This window comes from Tribolium madens, unplaced genomic scaffold (assembly GCF_015345945.1).
Source record: "Tribolium madens isolate multiple individuals breed KSU strain unplaced genomic scaffold, Tmad_KSU_1.1 Scaffold_20;HRSCAF=117;Tcas5.2_LG4, whole genome shotgun sequence".
In the NCBI taxonomy this organism is placed as follows: Eukaryota; Metazoa; Arthropoda; class Insecta; order Coleoptera; family Tenebrionidae; genus Tribolium; species Tribolium madens.
The window spans coordinates 3366040-3384733 of NW_025400985.1; the positions used below are offsets into that span (position 1 = coordinate 3366040).

Sequence of the window (18694 nt, forward strand, 5' to 3'; positions counted from 1 at the left end):
TACAAGAATTCCAACTTTATCAACCTCACTTTGTTTGTCATTAAGATCTCGACGATGGATCCGGACTTTCTAGCTCCCGGAATACCGATCCCGGAATTTTTTTAAATCATAGATTACTCTCTAATACTCGTAAATCAAACCGACATCGACGTACAAATATAATCACTTAGACGGAGTTATTTCTTCTTATAATATCAATAAACATCAAACGACCAACTATTTACCGAGGTATTTGCCATCGTATATTTACGATGCTGAAATGTCAAAGGAAAACTGGACACGTCTTGGGTTTTACAGCCGTTTTATTGGGCCACGAAGTTTATCTAAAGGACAACATCTTTTAAGCCCATCAAAAGACTTATTTCTCAAAACTGTTTTTTTTTTATTTTTTGTTCTATTTAACACTTAAAGAAACAAATGTCTACTTTGTAGGTCCACATTTAACCTAAATAAAACCGTCGTTAATAGCTGCTTACTAGATTTTATTTTCTCTTTGCATTGTTAATACATTTATAGTCACTCAGTAAATAAATCATAATAAATTCAAAAAAAAAATAGATTTAAGAAATTTTTACGCAACATTTGTTGGAAACAAAATTTGAGTGATTCCACAGGATGCGGTCATATGAAAAATTTCTGAGAGATGTTTCTTTTTATTTCATGTATCTTGAATTAAGAATAAATATCCATGCTTTCTTCCTATCACATCTAGTTTTTCTACAAAATTAAAAACACGTTTATGATAAATTTTTGAAGATTAAATCAATTATTATATTAAATCATCAGTTAACTTGAAAGAGTTATTGTTAAAACGTGACAAGCTACATAATCAAATTGTTGAGAAATAGGACTTTGAAGTTTCAGAAAAATCTATAAAATGTATATCTTGATATTATAATTCCTAGGTTTTTTGACAAGAGCAGTAACTCAGACAGTAACCTCCACAAGTTTTTTGGAAAATACCCAAACTCGTGACTGTGTGGCTTGTCATATTCTTGATGATTACCATCGAGTAAAAATGTCATTTTAAAAAAATGTGTGGCTTGTCAATATATTTTTTCAAATATTGTCAAGGAAAATATCAATTTCAAATATTTGTATTACACTTTTTCTGAGTGATATCTTTTGCGTTCGTTGAAAAAATTACGCCTGAAAGCATTTTTATGGACTGATTTTTAGACTTATTGAAGACATTTTGAAACTGAATATTATTCAGACATAAAACACTGGTACAGTCCAGTAATGGCAAATTTAATGTATTTCAACAGAAAAACAATCCAAATTTCCGTTTTCAGACAAAATAATACGAATTAAGCAATTTCCAAACGGTTTGGTTCAATTTAAAGCCAGAAAAACTTGTAAACCAATGTAGGTATTTCAACAAAATACGTATTTAAATAGCCATTTTCGGCCCCTATAATACAATTTACGCAACTTCCAATCGATTATGCTTGATTTTAAGCCAGAAGTCAATGTATTTCAACAAAATAAATGCTTAAATAACAGGTTTCTTCCAAAATAAAGCAATCTGAACTATTTCCAACTTAATTTTGCTAGATTTTACTACAGAAATCAGTCTAAATCAAAATATTTTATAAAAATAATTTCTTCAATCTCAGTTGCTAAAATGAAGTAATTTGTGCTATTTTCAATCGATTTAGCTCTAAGTCAAAAATCAACTTGAATCAAAGCATTTTAACAAATTAAATACTTAAATAACAGTATCAATAAGGAATACAGAGTGTTAAAAAAGATTGTAAAATATACAGCAGGTAATAGTATGGATCAAAATAAACAAAAAAATCTTAATAAACATGGGTCCGCAAAGTAACGGTTTTGGTGATATCAAATGAGAAAATTTTGCCAATATTGCCAATAAATGTTTCAAAAAATTAATAATTTTCGATATCTTCGAAACTGTTACTTTGCAAACCCATGCTTATTAAAACTTTTTTGTTTTACCTCCTGAAATATTTTACAATCTTTTTTAACACTCCGTAAAATTATGGCATGACTTCTATCACTTTTCATAATGTTCTTTTCTTACTTCTTGGCTTTAATTTTTTTAGTAGGGTTCAGTTGTAACACAGATTCTTTTTTTACATAGAAATCAAATGTTTTCGACCTATTTCACCTCAGAAAAAGCAGTTGCGATGTTGCCAGTGAGGCAATGGCTGTGAAACGAGTATCATAACCAAATTCAATATCTTAAACCCCAAAAGTCATGTCGACCTGCGTTTTTAGTGGAATTTTCTAACTTTTATTTTGTGATGTCAAGGAACAACTCTTTAAATTGTCAATTTCGACTCATTTGATCATTTCTTTTCAATTTTAATATGTCATTTGAAGTTACAAAATAGAATGTTTTATTTTGAGGAACAAGCTTTATTATCATTTTTTCAAACTGTAATTCTGTCTCGAGAAACTTCTCGAGCTGCCAAAAGGGTTTTCATATTTCCTTTGAATGTTATGAGTCAGCCGAATCCGCTAACGAATGATCTGACGCCCCTTGACTCCGGTGTTTCTCCCTTCGTCACGTAATAACACTCCAGGTGGGCCTGGTGCATCGCCTTCATGGCAGTAGAGTTGGAAGGTGATGGCAATATCGCGATAAGGTGTTTCTATTAGCAAGCTCTAACATTGTTCACAGATTGAAAACGATGACTGTACAGAACCGTTGTGGTGTGTATATATTTTTTTTCGGGTAATTGATTGTAATGTTGGCGGGTGTGGCGCGATCCGGGACGTGTAAGAAGAAGAAAAACGCCGAAATTCCACAACGTTGCCCCTTATCTAAACAAGTTAGGGCACTTAGGCCGCGGCATCGTGTGTCGGACGGTGATAGGTAAACAAGGTGAAAGGAATTGAGATGTGACCGCTCCCTTTGAGCTCACGATCGATCAAAACGACACCTCGTATCCCAAAAATCCACAGAAAAACTCGAGTAAAGGATCTCTGGGAAACGGCCTTCAAGAGATAACTTTATTAGTGGATGAGTGAGAGCGATATGAACTAGAGCCGTTCTGTACCCACACAAGTCACGGATTTCAAACAGGTCGTTGACAGAAGGAAATTAGGAAACTCATACTCGTAAAAGTACGAGGATATAAACAAATTTTAATTGACAAGTCTACATTTCATTGATCGGTTTTTATTATTTTCATTAAAAAAATACAATTTCTATAAATAAAAAACAATATCACAATGCGGAAGCACGTAATGTACGGCTTCTGTAACGTTATCTGCAGAACCACTAATATCTTGCCTAACCAAGTGTCTTTCATGCGGTTAAAACCTTCACACGTCATTAAATCAATCAAATGCCAAACTCACTCTTCTTACACTCTTTCTCACTTGTGTCACTCCCATCAGCAATCAAGAACTGTTGGATTTCTTCTAAAGTCTTGCCTTTAGTCTCAGGTACAAACTTGATGATGAAGATTAATCCGACAGCTGAACACGTCGCAAAGAACCAAAAAGGCACGTACATTCCAAATTCGTCTTTGGTGAATTGGAAAAATTTCGACGCCACTGCTCCCATACTAACCGAAAAGGTATCAGCAGTGCCCAAAGCGACGGCTTTAACATTTGTTGGAAATAATTCACTTAGTACTGAAACCGCACCGAAAGCCAATCCAATACTAAACAAGACGTTATAAGACACCAGAGATGTAATCGGTAACCAATCAAAAGTTTCAACAAAGTCGGGATACCAATCTTTGATGAAGAAATACGTAGCAAGGAAAAACACGGAAATGCTACAACCAGCTGTTGATGTAATCAAAAGTGGCCTTTTTCCGAATTTATCCACGACGAAAATGGCCACTAAAGTTGCAATTAATTCGACAGAACAGTAGATAATTACGGACAATTCCGAATCAATGCGACTTCCAGCCTCTTCAAAAATCATCGTAGTGTAAAACAGACACGGATTTTTGCCGCTAAACTTGTTAGTTAGGCAAATAATGACATAAATGAAACAAGCTCTCCTATTGCTCGGAACAGTGAAAAGATCCGTTACTTTGGCCTTTTTGCTTTGTTCTTGTCTCGTTACGGCTTTACACAATAAATCCAATTCATCTTCAACATCTTCAGTTCCTCGCAATATTTTTAAACTTTTCTCAGCATCCGCCACTTTGTGTTTCTTGATGTAATAATACGGAGATTCCGGCATCCAAACGAAAGTTGCGAAATGAACCAAGGGAACAAGAGCGCAAATTAGCGACGATGTGAAAATCGAATATTTCTGGCCAATAATATTAATAAAAAGTGTACCAGCGATTCCTGCAATTGTCGGTGTCGATGCCAAAAATCCACGAATTTTAGGATCAGAAATTTCACCAATGTACATAGGTAAAGCGGTGTAAAGGGCACCTTCAGTTGCCCCAATTATAAATCTGATGCCGGAGATAACCCAAATGTTGTTGGCATAAGCAGTCCAGATGAACGAAAAGAAAATTATTGGAGTCATAAGCAGCGTCGTGTTTTTTCTGCCGATTATGTCAACCAACACTGCGGCAAGGAGTGCTCCGACTGGAGCTCCCAAAAGGGGCATAACGGCACACCAAGAGCCTGCATCACTAGTCGTGGGAATAGTAGAGTTGGCACTGAGAAGTTGAGGCAAATAGGGAGATGTCCATCCCAAATTAATCCCAGAAGTTATAATAGAAAAAGTTCCTAAAATTATTAATTAGTTTCGCTTTATTGAGGACGCCTCAAAACGTACCAGAAAAGGTGGCTAAATATTGGAAAAGGTTTCCGTGGCTGTGTGAAAAACGCATGGCTTGCTTGACTATACGAAATTAAGGAAATTGTAGCGATCGAAGTCTTTAAAAGGAACCGGGAAGTCAACAGATATTAACTATGCAAACATTACTAATCTCTCTATAAATTAATGACGTTTGTTTGCAAAATTAATTCCTAAGATCATAGGATTTACTTAAATCCTTGTTAAACAGAGTAATTCCTTGATAAACAACTGAGTAAAACAAAATATTTACAGGTGGTTTAGTAGCGATTCTATTTTTGGCTTTAGGTCATTGGGGTTAAAAGTAGATGTTATTTTACAAAAGCAAATTATTATCATCATGTCCGGTCAACTAACGCTTTCCATATTTGACCGATTATTTATACCAAGGGGCAATCGTGGTCTTGTAACTGGGTCAGTGAGGAGGAAGAGTTAAAGTTTCTCAAAAAATGTGACCAAATTAGGTAGAAACTTATCATGACGACAGAGTGGAAAATTTTCTGCAATAACCCTTTACAAATATTTGTATTTTTGTCTTGGGGCTTATTTAAAATTGTTATTGTGACCTATTTTTAGTCGGAAACAATAGAAATATGATGGTAATGGAAGAAATGTGTTTGTGGATTAGGGAATATTGTATTGCGTCAAATACATTTTCCAGAAATAATCTTATTGCGTTTCGGGTGGTCTAAATTCTTGTCGCTTAATTGTTGTTGTTTGGCGTTGCGATTTTCTGAAGAAGCAGGTTTAGGAATTGCGTATTTTTTGACGGTGATCTTCACAGTTTCATCCGCGATCGCATTTCAGAGTATCCACTTCTGTAATTGTTATGTGCCATAAAAAGCTGCACGGACATGTTGTCTTCCATCCGAGAGCTCCATTCGTAATTGTGTAAACCAGCTGTGCTAATTCGCTGCAAATGACTTAATCTGCACATTTCTCCGAAACACCGGTGAAACTACCAGTGACATTTTAGATCAAATTCTTGATTATTTGACGAGTTTTCGTCGAAAACGTCGAGATTTGCGAAAAAATCCAACTCGTACGGCGGATAATTAGTTTTGACGTTTGTTGACGAGCATACTAAAAAAACTCATACATAAATGGATCAATTACGCAACTCGAGGATTAGTTATTAAAACAATAATGGTAGCGATGAGTGCTCCGTCCTTGTCCAACAAGTGTGCACTTTGTGGTACATTACCATTACAAGTGTTAGACTCCGGACGAGTCTTTTTCTCATGTCCGCAACTTTATACAAGTTGAGTTTTTAAACTGTAATTGCGGAGTTTACTGGTTCGAGCATACGGCATTTGTCGAGGTGGTCTCAGGGATTGATTTATCGCGTATGCTATGCGCAATTATTCCGTAATTAACTTCGATCGACAAGTTTTTTTTCCAGTAGAAAATTTTCTTTATAAAATTAATAACACACCGTCATTAGTATTCTCACTATTTGTTCATGTACTATTATGCATAAGTTTTTTTACTGAATATCTAATCGACTTTTTCCAAGTAAAACAAACAAGTCGATCCCGCAGACATGACACATGAAGACCCTAATTAGGCGCTGAATACGGACAGACGCTCATTAGGATGCAGAAGGACATTATCTCGGACCCGAAACGGCTCTATCACCCAAGTACCGAAAGCAATACAGATCCGAACCATAAATTATCGTAGACGTCACATTCTGATTAGGCCTACCAGAAACGCACTCGACTTGCCGCGTCAACAGTCGAATCGATTTCGCTATCGCCACCATCGCCATTTATCGAAAACTGTCCATCGAATTCCGATGAAAGATGTCAACCGAAAGATACAAGCACGCCCACCGATAGACCCAAGAATTTTGACCTCGCTTTCATTCAATGCAAAACCACTAGCACAATCTCCAAATTCACTCAGGCGCTTCTCCATGACGATATATCCAAAACCACTTTCTGGATCGGTGTCACCACGTCTATTAATGAAACTGTTAATTTTTTGCAACTAATGCCCACTAAAGAAGTTCCTCGTTAGAGGCAGGTTGAAGACGTGGAAAACTATAGTTGTTTAAGCAGCAAATCTAGAAGTAGATATAAAACTGTTTTTTTTTTCAAAAATCGGTGATGTCAATAACAAAAAATTCTACCACTCGTATCTGCCTAAGACCTCTTTTTATTAGTATTGAACTATAAACCCTTTTAATGTCGCACACACAGAAAAAAATTTAAGTTGTACAGTGGCAATTACACGAAAAATTTCCGAAGTCTAAAAACTCTTTTCTTACTGCTGGATCAAGAATTTTATTCCGCTTGGAACTAATAACCAGTGCTGAGACTAGGCATTAATTGATTATAAACGAGTTTCAGTTTTGCGCCCTTAAGTAGAATTTTTTTAATATGATTTCTGTTAGAGATATTAAAATCAAAAAATTATGGACTATACAGGCCATGTCTCGCCAACAGTCAAACAGTTCGTTCCGTTTCGAGAATATTTATTTGGGGAAAGTTTTGGGAAATACAGGGTGCGCCAGAATTTTGACATTTATTTTTTGACATTTGACATTTTTTATGTCTATTTAATGACACTGATGATCTTGTATATGTTTTTTCATAATTATTAAGTAAAGATACAAAAATGTTGCCAATAAAAGTAACAAATAGCATTAAACCGAGTTACAATTTAGGATACAGCTTCCTTGCTTCCTCTTCTATTAGCCTGTAGCAAAAGAACATGGAAAATTATTTTTCCAACAAAAATAGAGTCAAAGGGCAAAATTTAAACTCTCATAACTTCAAAATTTTTATAGATAGAATTTTTTTAACATTTTTTCCATGTTCCTGGTGTCTTACCTTATGACGCATTTTTCTCTGGGGCGCGAGTTTAGGCGCCCCTGTAGAAACCTAAACAAACAATACAAAAATAAAAATATACGAATTTGGAAAAATTAAACCAACATTTGAAATTTCTAAGGAAATCTTTTTTGCTTCATACTGGCAAATTCATTTATTATTTGATCATAATTTAAATTATGTGCAATATCTATTTCAGTAATTATAATGCTTAAACCTGATAGACGGTCTTGTGCCACTGACGATCATAGATAGTTTTTAATCAATTTTAATTTCGAAAAAAACCTTCGCAAGATGCACTTGTTATTGGAAAAGTAAGATTTTTTTAAAACAATGATTCTAAAGAATTTTTATTAATATTTTCTAAAACTGACACTACTGGTATCCGAATTCTCCACTGTCTTCTTCAGAGGTTTTTTTAAACAAATTTTCAATTTTTGTTGTAGTAGGTATCAACTTTTACAGAATCTGAGGAATTCTTTGAATCCTTTTTCGATTCCTCTAAAGAGGCGGACTACGAAAGAAAGATAAAACTCGCCACTGTAGTCTTTTTAATATCTCTTACTTGATTCATCACTTCATCACATTCGGCTTGAACAAAATTTATTAAAAACTTGGCACTGCTAGTTTGCTCTAATTGTCTGTTGTTCTGTTTTTTTTGTAATAAGCTCCTGAAGGTTTTTATTTTGTCTTTTATACATTTTTGGTCAGTCTTTCTTGATCATTTGAAACTCAACACAATTCAAAAGACTGAAAGCGGTCGTACCTCTTATCAATGAAATGAAGAATTTGAACTAATATTTAAATATGAACTAATGCTTAACTAGTAAAAAAATGTCTTATTGAAGAATAATGGGAACTGCAGTTGGTTAATAGTATTTTTTGCGCCCGCATATTTTGTTATTGTAATATTGTAGACCTTTTCGATTTGGCGCCCCTAGGCAGGAGCCTACTTCGCCCATACCTAGTTTCGGCACTGCGATTTAATGAAAAATTGTAATCTAATTAGATTTAAAAACATGAAATATGCTGTAGTAAAATCAATGGATGCTACAAACCACACATGGCAATTTTTAAAGCCAAATGCATGGTAAAAGTTTACAACACACACTAGCAAATAAAAAGATGAGAATGTTTTGAATCAGCTCGGTTGTGTTGTTACGGTATAAATGTGTCTTTTTTGTATTAAATTTTGGAAAAAAGCAGGTTAAGACAGGCTGCGATTGGGCGTATATTGATATAACTATATTAAGTCCTAAGTGGTGCTGTTGATGGCGATACCAACCTATTAAGGACGCCGTGAAAAATGTCGCCATTATTTTGCGACCGGCGGCAATAAATTTCGTTCGAGATCTGGTAACATTTCGGCAATTAAAAAAACTGGGAGATGAAAAAGACACACACACCAAGTCTTGGAAAAAAGCGCGACCAAAAAGAAGAAGGACCTCGCGTTACATTTTCCTCTCTGCTGCTATGAATAACATCGGAACATTTTTATTGACATTTATAATAGATTGGAGCACGTTCGGCGGCCGTTTACTATAAAATACGACGCCATCTGGTTGAGGATTTACGGTTAAACACAAGCGCCTCTTGCAGGACTGGGGTGATTTTATTTTCGCCCTTTAAGACGGGTAATTTACGCTGATCGTAAATCGCCGACGAGATATAGCGCAACCCTCGGGGCCGATATTGTAATAATGCTAATAAGTTACCGATTACAGGGTTTGGCGATCGTAATGTCCGATCAATTCACCTCGGATCGGCCCTCCTCGTCTGACGTGAGCCATCGACGCCACTGTCTTATCGATGAGGGTGTGTCTGCACAGTAGCGCGCCCCGGGCGCCACACGCGGTTGCACTTTTATGCAAAATATGCCGCCAACCCCTCGGCAAACCTGATTATCTGAGAAAGGGATTTTTTACCGCCGTTTTACACTTTTTTCACAAATTACACCACCACACGGCCTTTTGTGAAGAACAACGATATATTAAAAAACAAAAACTACCTCTTCAATGATTGTTTTTTCATAGTTGCCCCGCTAAAAAACTATTTGTTTTAGACTTCTGGCGAGCATTTGTTTAAAAGTAATAATTTTTTGGTATACGCTCTTGAAACAAGCTGAGCCTTTGCTGGACCCAATAAAATAATATAAAAAATGATTATATTGCTAATGGTTATTAATACCCAAAATACACGTTTTCAGAACGGATAAGTCAATTTAGTTACGATGGTGGCGAAATTTGTTTAATTAATACTAGGTCTAAATTTGTTGTATAATAAATTATTTTGATTGATTATTGTTGCTCTTTCTTAAAACTCTCATAGATAATAAAAAATCTTAGATCCCCACAAGGCACACATTTTTTCGAAAAAAAATGGTCAGGTCTACTAAACACGGGACATTCGATGGAAGTACAGTTCCAACAAAATTAGCTTGTTTTCTCATTTCACGTCAAATGTTTCTGCTTCTACTTAGTTTTCTAATAATAATAACTGAAAATTATTATGCTAATTACATGATAAAGATGAGCATAATCCGTCTTTTGCTTGGGTTGGTACAAGAGCAGGTAGAGATCCTGAAATATATTTATTAATAATTTAAAAACAATAGTGTTTTATTACATATTAAATTGTTGAATTTGTTAAGAATTAATATTTTGTAATAAATACCAAAACCCTAAAACGGTCTACCGTTAAATATCATGACTTTTACATCAATCACAATATCTCAAAAACCAAACACTTTTTTAAAAAAAGGCCAATGCATCGGCCTATAGAATATTCTTTTAAATTATCTTACAAAAACCAAAATTGATTACTTGAAAAATGACTGAGTAAAGTTGTTTTCAAGTTCACCATTTATGCGTTTTTGTTCTTTTTTTAAAAGTATTGATTTTTTTTTTTTAAATCTTAACGTATGGGCCTGTAGATTTAAAAAACCTTTATTTTGATGTATAATACATGAAATTCTGTTGCATATTAAGAGAGTAATCTTGTTTTCAATATACTACCGTCTCGAATCGTTGGTCGTACCATAAGGTGACCAACTACAGAAAACCAAAAACCAGGACTAAATATTTATTTTAAACAAACAAAAACAATTACTTACATAAAAAACATAAACAAAAGAAAATATCATTATAACACTATTAAATTAAAAAAAATACATATAAAACACCTACCTATTTGTTCATTTATTAAAATTATATTTCTTTGAAGAATGAATTGCTTTCTAAGATTTTTTTTTTTAAGATCCCCAAAAATTACGTATGTATAATGTAGGTTGGTTTTTACCATAAGCATCGAACGCAACGTTGTAACTAGTAACTGAGTCGCAAATTATTCATTTGCGAAAAAACACATTCAAAAAATTGTATGTTCCCGGAAGACACATACAGTACTCATATGTAAAATTGTTTTCTTTAAAATGTTTGAAAATCTCCACTCATCTATCTGAAAATCTAACAGATTTGTTCTTCCATTCTTCGATTTTTTTTCTGTTAGCTACATGTCTCGCCAAAAAACAAAATTCGTCAAACAGTTCCGTTTAAGAATATTTATTTGGGGAAAGTTTTGAGAAGTATAAATCGCAGAGCTTACATCAGTTTTCAATCAAAATCCATTTGAAATATTCTAAAATGTCAACTCCATTCACGTTGAATTAAAATCGATTACAATGTTTTTAAAAACTTGTTGATTTCACCATTTGTCTGTAACGACTCAACCATATTTTTAACAGCAAATGGCAAAAATGCCGTATTTTTTCGGTCTTTTATTTGCATTTGAAGTTGCTTGTCAGAACATTAAAAAACAGTACTTTTACAGTTTTTTTTTTACAATTTTTTGACCAGGACAGCATCCACAAAAAAGAGTACTGTCCTGGACAAAACAGTACGGTTGGCCACCTTAAAGTACCAACAATACTGTTTGCTTAATGTCCTATTTCAACAACTTTACTGTTATGTTTATTGTGCTCGCATCTTCGTAAATAAACTATACGTCCAGTAATGCCAGTTTTATTTTATCCTTGATGTCTATATAATGCATGGATACTTTGTTTCTAATAACCATGGTATGTCACTTGGTCTTCATAGTAGAGATGATTTAACAGCATTGTCTACATTCTTTTACGTTGTTGGTACAACGCTGGTAGTTAATTTCAGTCTTTTGTTAAGTAGATTAATCTCTTTTCGATGTGTCTGTCATCACCCTTCACTTTGATTGTTGTGTATTCTACAATGTTTAAGGTTATTGCTAATTTCTGATCGTGACGTCTTAGAATTAAGTGTTGGAAGGGTGTTTAGAGTTCATGGCTTCTTGTAGAAGTGCAACACAGGAACATTAAAGATAAAATACAATGGTTTGCATTGTTTGCTTAGGCACGGGTGCCTATTGAAACAGAACGAAGTTAAGTTTCCTTCGACTTGTGGAAACAAGTGTTAAAGAATATGGTGGGTAAAGTAACACCTCCCATTGTTTCAAGTCAAAACGGCCCACAGTCGCAAACAATATTATAAACGTTATGGTAAATCGAAGCGTCGTCGTCGTATCTGCATACAAAAACGGCCGTGAGAGAAACCACATCGAGATTTACATGTGCCAAAATTGTATTCAAATGTCCTCGAGATAGATAGGGATGGAAATTTGCAAACAGAGCGGTCGGTGGTCGACCTCCCTCCGCAATAATTTTTGAACGTCTGAGACATTCCCCATCGTTTTACATAAATTCCCATTTCAATGCACAATTCGAAATACCGAAAAGTCTCAGTCGTAAAACCCGTTGCACTACATATAACCAATTTCACAGTTATTAATTCTTCCTGCCGATTGAATTTTCCAATTAGAAACCGCGATTCTATCGTGTTCGAATCGAGACCATTAATGCGTCTGTATATTGGCTGTAATTACACCATGGTGATAAATCAATTTGCGGGCCTTTCAGTTCCGGACCTCCGGACTCGAATCCGGGGACGTTGACCTGCCAATAGATGGCGTTGATATTCAAAGACGACAGCGTGGGCCACGCGATGTCGCGACCTGCTAATATATGTCCACGTTGCCCATTAAAATAACGGAATTGCATCGATATTGCACGGTTTGTGTGTACGCAATTGCAACTAACAGCACCAATATTATAATTAAACAAGATCCAGACCTGCTTAGGGTCTCTATTCTAGTAATAATTGCATCAGCATCCATCTTGCTCATTTGCTAACGACCGTGCTTTCCGTCTTCGTTCCGTTCGTGGCGGACTCCTTCTTCTGCCATCAGTAACCGCCGGTAATGATGAACCTCCCACTTCAGACATGCGGTATAATCAGTCATGTCCTGGCAAACACCTATAAACTCACTTGAGCAAGACTTTGATATATTATTTGTGTGAACAACACAAGATTAAAAACAGGCAAGATTTGTTCTTCAAACTTGTCATGTTTCTTTGGTCTTTCACACCTTCTGATGTATATTTTTTGCAGGTTTCGGCGACCGATCCCGACTGCGGCGTCAACGCTATGGTAAATTACACTCTCGGTGAGGGTTTCAGCAAGCTGAAGGAGTTCGAGGTGCGTTCGGCCACCGGCGAGGTCTGCATCACTTCTTCCTTGGACTACGAGACACGAAACGTGTACGAATTTCCGGTCGTTGCCACCGACAGAGGTAATTCGATTTCGAGTTTCTTCGCAGTATTGCGGAAACCGAGCGTGAATACTCCCCATAACACATTAACTATTTATGAAGTGCAAAACTAAAGGAAACAAAATGAAAAGCACGATGTCATTCCTTTTCGCTCACGAAAACGTGCCTAGCCTTTTCAGCAGCGCCGGTGTGTTGAGGTGATCTAAACTAATCGCTTTAAGCTCGCTGTAATTGGAAGGATTAATTATGTCGACGGGTTTGCATGCATAACTCGAGAACAGAAGAATCGTCTTGATCGTTTTTTCTTGCCCAAGTAAAATCGTGTTCCGGAAGTATTCTCGCAAAAATTTCATCGATGAATAAATACCGCCCATCAACAGGCTGATCCAGCACACATAAATCATAAACCGTGCAGATTCTCAAAATTGAAAAGTCCACCAGATGAAGAATGACTCCGCCGCTGTTTACCGTAACATTTTCCATAAAATTCACAAGATTAACGATTCTCTGCTTTCCACTCAACATACCAGGTCGTGCAACTAGATTGTAATAATTATCCGTTTCTAACGGCAACTAGCAAAAACAACCCTGTATCATTTTTTCTCTTAATTGCAGGGGGTTTGAGCACAACCGCTATGGTTAAAATCCAAGTAACCGATGTCAATGACAACCGCCCCGTTTTCTACCCTCGTGTCTACAACGTTTCACTGCGCGAGGGTGGCGCCTCCTCTTCGGCGACAACCCCTGTGGTCGTTGTTGCTACCACCGACCCGGATTCTGGCCGTTTTGGCACCGTCACCTACAAAATCGTGGCCGGAAACGATGCTGGACTTTTCCGCATTGACAAAAACTCCGGGGAAATTTTCATCAATCGGCCCAATCTTCTCTCATCCCGGAGCCAGCCATATCACCGACTCAATATTAGTGCTACTGATGGTGGTAATTTGAAATCTCTCGCCGATGCTGAGGTTTTCATCAGTGTTATTGATTCGGCCCAACGTCCACCCATTTTCGAACATCCTCGATACACCTATTCGGTGAAAGAAGACGTGAGGAAAGAGACGATAGTCGGGAATGTCAAAGCCACTGTCAGAGATTCAGGTTAGTAAATCCTAGATCTTCGGTGATGGATGGAAAGGAGAAAATGAGATACGGAGAGGTCGGAGCAATTCTCTTTCAACCATTACATCTAGATAGAGAGTCGTATATTATATTGTAAAACGGAGGAAAAATGACAATCACGCGTTCGTGTTTACAGTAACAACCGCACTGATAAAAACGTGTACCGTTGGATGTGGATATGGTGCCTGGAATAGCGAATCGCTGTGGAATGTGTACATGCAAAAACGGGTGAATTTCAAACAAGAAATGTAATTGGACAGAATGATGGGCATCTTAAACCATGACTGCATTAAAATTGAATTTAAATAAGTTTTACTTTTGGAAACTTCTCCAAACAAGATGTTTTACAACAAGTTTATTATTGCAAATTATGGAAAGAAGAAGCTCACTCTTAAATTGCGTAAAAAGTAACTCCTTAAACCTCCAAGACAACTTTCGAATACCATAAAACGTAGTAATTAGGTGTAAAATCCAGTTTGGAATGAACAGAGTCATAAAATTGTGACAGAATACAAAAATACTTTAACTCGATTACGTGACTATGAAAAGATACAAATAAAGAAGACGATTTCTTCTCGTCAATTTATCATTTAAAATGACTGGAATCACCCATTCAAATGGAAATAACATTGTTGAACGTTTTTATAGTTTTCTAAAAAGAAAAAAAAATCGGCAGTTTAAACCAAGTTGACAAAAATGCAGATAGTCATGTTTATAAAAGTCTGCAAGAGTTTTTAATAAATCAAAAAGTTTCGGCAAATGTTTAAATAATTAATTTTTTTATTATATTCGAACAGCAAGTACTGTCTGTTTTATAAAATAGGTACCGTAAATCGGGGTTATTTTGACATAGTTTGAGGGTTTTATTAATGTAACTTTTTTACTTGTTGCAATATTTTCTTGAATCGGTTAGCATCAGAACAAGTGATCCTTCTGCTTTAACAAACAAACTTAAAATTTTGCCTCAAGCTCATAGTTTTTCCAAAAAAGTAGAAAATTTGGTGTCAAAGAAACCCCGATTTTGGGGTAATTTTGACAGTCCTTTTAATTACGTTGAAAATCAAAGTTATGCTAGCCTGGGGGGTACTTTGACACCTAGAACTAAAAGTATGTAATATATGATGTAAATAAACTTTTTTGCATAGTGATTATTAAAGGTCGGATTATATGCAAAAAGCATATTTGTTATTAAGAGGTATATCAACAAAATTGTAAGTTTTCTATGTATATCTAATGTTTTTTAATTAAAATAAGCCAAATAAAAAATGCATACTTTGCAACTTGGTGCATATTTTAGGAAATATTGCACATTTTTTTCAAATCACTAATTTCCGATTAAAAATTTCAGTTCAAGTTAAAAATTGGTCCGTTTATGAAAAATGATCCGATTACAAAATATTTTAAAGAGAAAACAACCGGTAATTCGTAAACCAAACTCAAAAAATTAGTACCCTACTGAATGTTTCCTTTTTAAATTGTATTGAACCAAGCGGTTCTTTTTTGCATATTTCTTAATATTTTGTGCATATTTTTGTGAAAATACGTGCATATATATGCGCATACTTTACGATTTTTTCGTGCATATAATCCGAGCCTTAGTGATTATGAAAGTTGAATTTTCACTTATAATTTACACGAGAGATTTTTTTCGAAGTAAACTTGACATTTTAATGAGAATTTTATTTTCTGGCAATTTAACGAAAAAAACTGCTCCTGAAAAAATTAATTGTCATCACAATTAATAGTATAGAAAGTTATATATTTTTAAACGATTTCTATAGTTATATTTCTATAGTTATATCTATAGTTTCTATGTAGTCCATTACAAAGAGCTTGTGATACATTACGATTTGATTTATCAAATTGATATCTTTTTGGTCTTTGGGGTTCTTGGGATTATCATTATGCAAAAATAAGTTGGGTACAACTCGTTTTGTAAGTGCTTTTTTGCTTTTTTCACTCATTTGCTTAGTAACGCTAACCCGGCAAATTCAAATTTTGATTATTCGAGGGCCGTTTTCGCCCAAATAAAATTAATTGAAAAATCGAAAAAAATGTCGATAGATAGCCCTTTTCGAACACTACAAGCTCCATTAATCAGATTTTAATTTCTGTTTTTCCTGCAGCCGGAAAAAAATAAAAACTAATGTCCCAGCTGGTAGATTTTCTTAAAAAAATTCATTTTTTGGTATTGGCTTTTATAGGGCAAAAAAAAATAAAGTAAACATAATTTCGGTAGTTAACTACACTAAGAAGAAACAAAATTAGTAGCCCCATAACGTGTTAAGGGAAAGTCAAAATTACAAAAAAAAATTGTCACCGGAAATGGAAAAATTGAGATTGAAGGAATTCTGCAGCAAGTAAAACAAACATTAGTACTTGTTGTTAAGTGATTGTTGAAAAAATAGGGAAAATGAGGAAGGAATCACACTGAGGACGCGTAAAGTTCAAAAGTTCAAAGCTTTGATAGTTTCTCGCATTTCTAGCATCAGTTTGTGTTTTCTCGTCGAGTATTGCCGTCCATCTGGCTTTGGAAAAATTGAGTGAGACAGGTTCAGCAGTGTGTATGTGCGTGTGGGCGTCAAAAAGGAAAGAATATGATTGGTCGTTGATATAAAATCCTTGTCTATTTTTCTGTTAGTAGCGTAATGTATGTAATGGCCGGGAAGCAAATCGTCCGGTATTCGCATTCTGCCACATTTGCACGGTAATAGTCCAGCGTGTCGGTCTTCAATACTAACTATTGTCCTGTCTCTCGCGTTGTCCGCCCATGTGGTCATTGTCTCAGTAGTATTCATTTATTTCACGGCGTTTCCCGCAAACTCGGCTACTGCTCGGCCTTAATGGGACATGCATGGCCGTTGTTTATTTTAATTGAAAATCGAATCGGTTCTCACGTCGTTGCGGAAATTTTCTCCAATAGACGAAAAAATTACCATATGGACAGGATTCCAAAATAGTCCCATTACAATGCTAAATTGGTCATTGTTGTACAAACTCGTTTATTTATTGGATGAAATATAGTCATTAGTGACACCTGACGTGTTACTTTGCATATTAGGCTAATGGAGGTGTTACTTTTTATCTGACAAAAACTGTTAATTTTAATTTGATATCTTTATTTAAACAAGTTTGCATGTTAGACCGAGATAAAACTCCACTCTTCGATTATATAACTCCAAAAAGATCGATGATGGAGGAGGTTTTTGTCGGTATCCCGCCCAACATTACACGAATTTCGGGACGAATTTTCCTCTAATTAACCTGTCTTGAGGGTGACGGCCATGGATCGTAAACCGAGCGCAGTTAGCGCGCTTATAAAATCCGGGAACGAAAAAAAATTATTACATTTTATGTTTCATTTGATTTTAAATTGCAATTCAACAAGGAATAAGTAATAAAATCGTCGTAAAGTCGGCCCAACGACACAAGAACCACGGCCTTCATTAACTTAACGATCGCTTTCTTTTTAAGAAAATATCAAACCTACCCGGACTCGATTGGACAACGGATTTTCATAGCTTGTTATGGTGCCGAGGCGATTTATGAATTTTTGCCAACGCTAAAAACACACGTCTAAAAAACAAGCCATTTAGACAAAACGGGAAATAATTGTGGATTTTATTTTATTTCTACACATAAACAAAGCACCTTGGCGTTTAACAAGCCAGCTCTCAGGAATTTAAAGCCAGAACGAAACACTTTTACTGGTTTTTGGAATAAACACAAAATTCTACTCTTTTACATACTTTTTATTTTAGGAGAAAAGATGATTATGCATTCACTGGATACCAATGAATAATTTATGTTCCTCTTTTATTGCTCTTTTTTTACTTAATATAAAGTTCTGCAGAAATACAAATCGCCATAAAAATGAAGTTTCAGAAAAAAAGATCAAGATTTTCTTTTTTTCTCATTATTTTTACTTCAAGTTCACCGAAAATAAATGAATTACGGGTATAAGTTATTCCTATTTCAAAGGTGCTTTGAGTGCTTTGCTAGCAGGGGAGACTAGTACAAAATCTCCCCTTAACGAAAAAACAAAATTACTTTTAAGTTTAAAGAACTTATGTGTATTTATTAATGTGTGATGAAACTATGGCCCATTTTTTACAACTGCTAGAATAAAATATTTGGGTGGAGCCATTTTCATATTATTTTTTTATTTACTTGTAAAATAATAGAAATAAATTGGTGAAAAATGATCCCAAATAAGATAAGCCATTTTACTAAAACAATTTTAATATGTGGTAGTTACATCTTGTTTTAACCTATTTAGATCACATACACATCTGTGTCGTTTTTGTCTACGTTAGCATAAGCCCAATTTTTTGCACTGGTAGCACTGTAT

General features: G+C 35.2%; 2 protein-coding genes across 2 annotated transcripts in view; one reads left to right on the forward strand and one right to left on the reverse strand.

Moving 5' to 3' along the window:
• The window catches only part of LOC123005910 (protein dachsous), a 164707-nt gene that overhangs the window by 125626 nt on the left and 20387 nt on the right, over positions 1 to 18694 (forward strand). The window contains exons 2-3 of the mRNA XM_044399970.1: positions 13062 to 13242; positions 13837 to 14322. Coding sequence (XP_044255905.1) covers positions 13062 to 13242; positions 13837 to 14322 — 667 coding nt within the window. The remainder of the gene's footprint in view (positions 1 to 13061; positions 13243 to 13836; positions 14323 to 18694) is intronic.
• Positions 3138 to 4791, reverse strand: LOC123005911 (facilitated trehalose transporter Tret1-like). Its single transcript, XM_044399971.1, has 2 exons — positions 4727 to 4791; positions 3138 to 4677 (listed from the first exon to the last, which is right to left on the reverse strand). Exons 1-2 carry the CDS (start codon positions 4779 to 4781, stop codon positions 3317 to 3319), a joined length of 1416 nt encoding a protein of 471 aa, XP_044255906.1. The 5' UTR covers positions 4782 to 4791; the 3' UTR covers positions 3138 to 3316.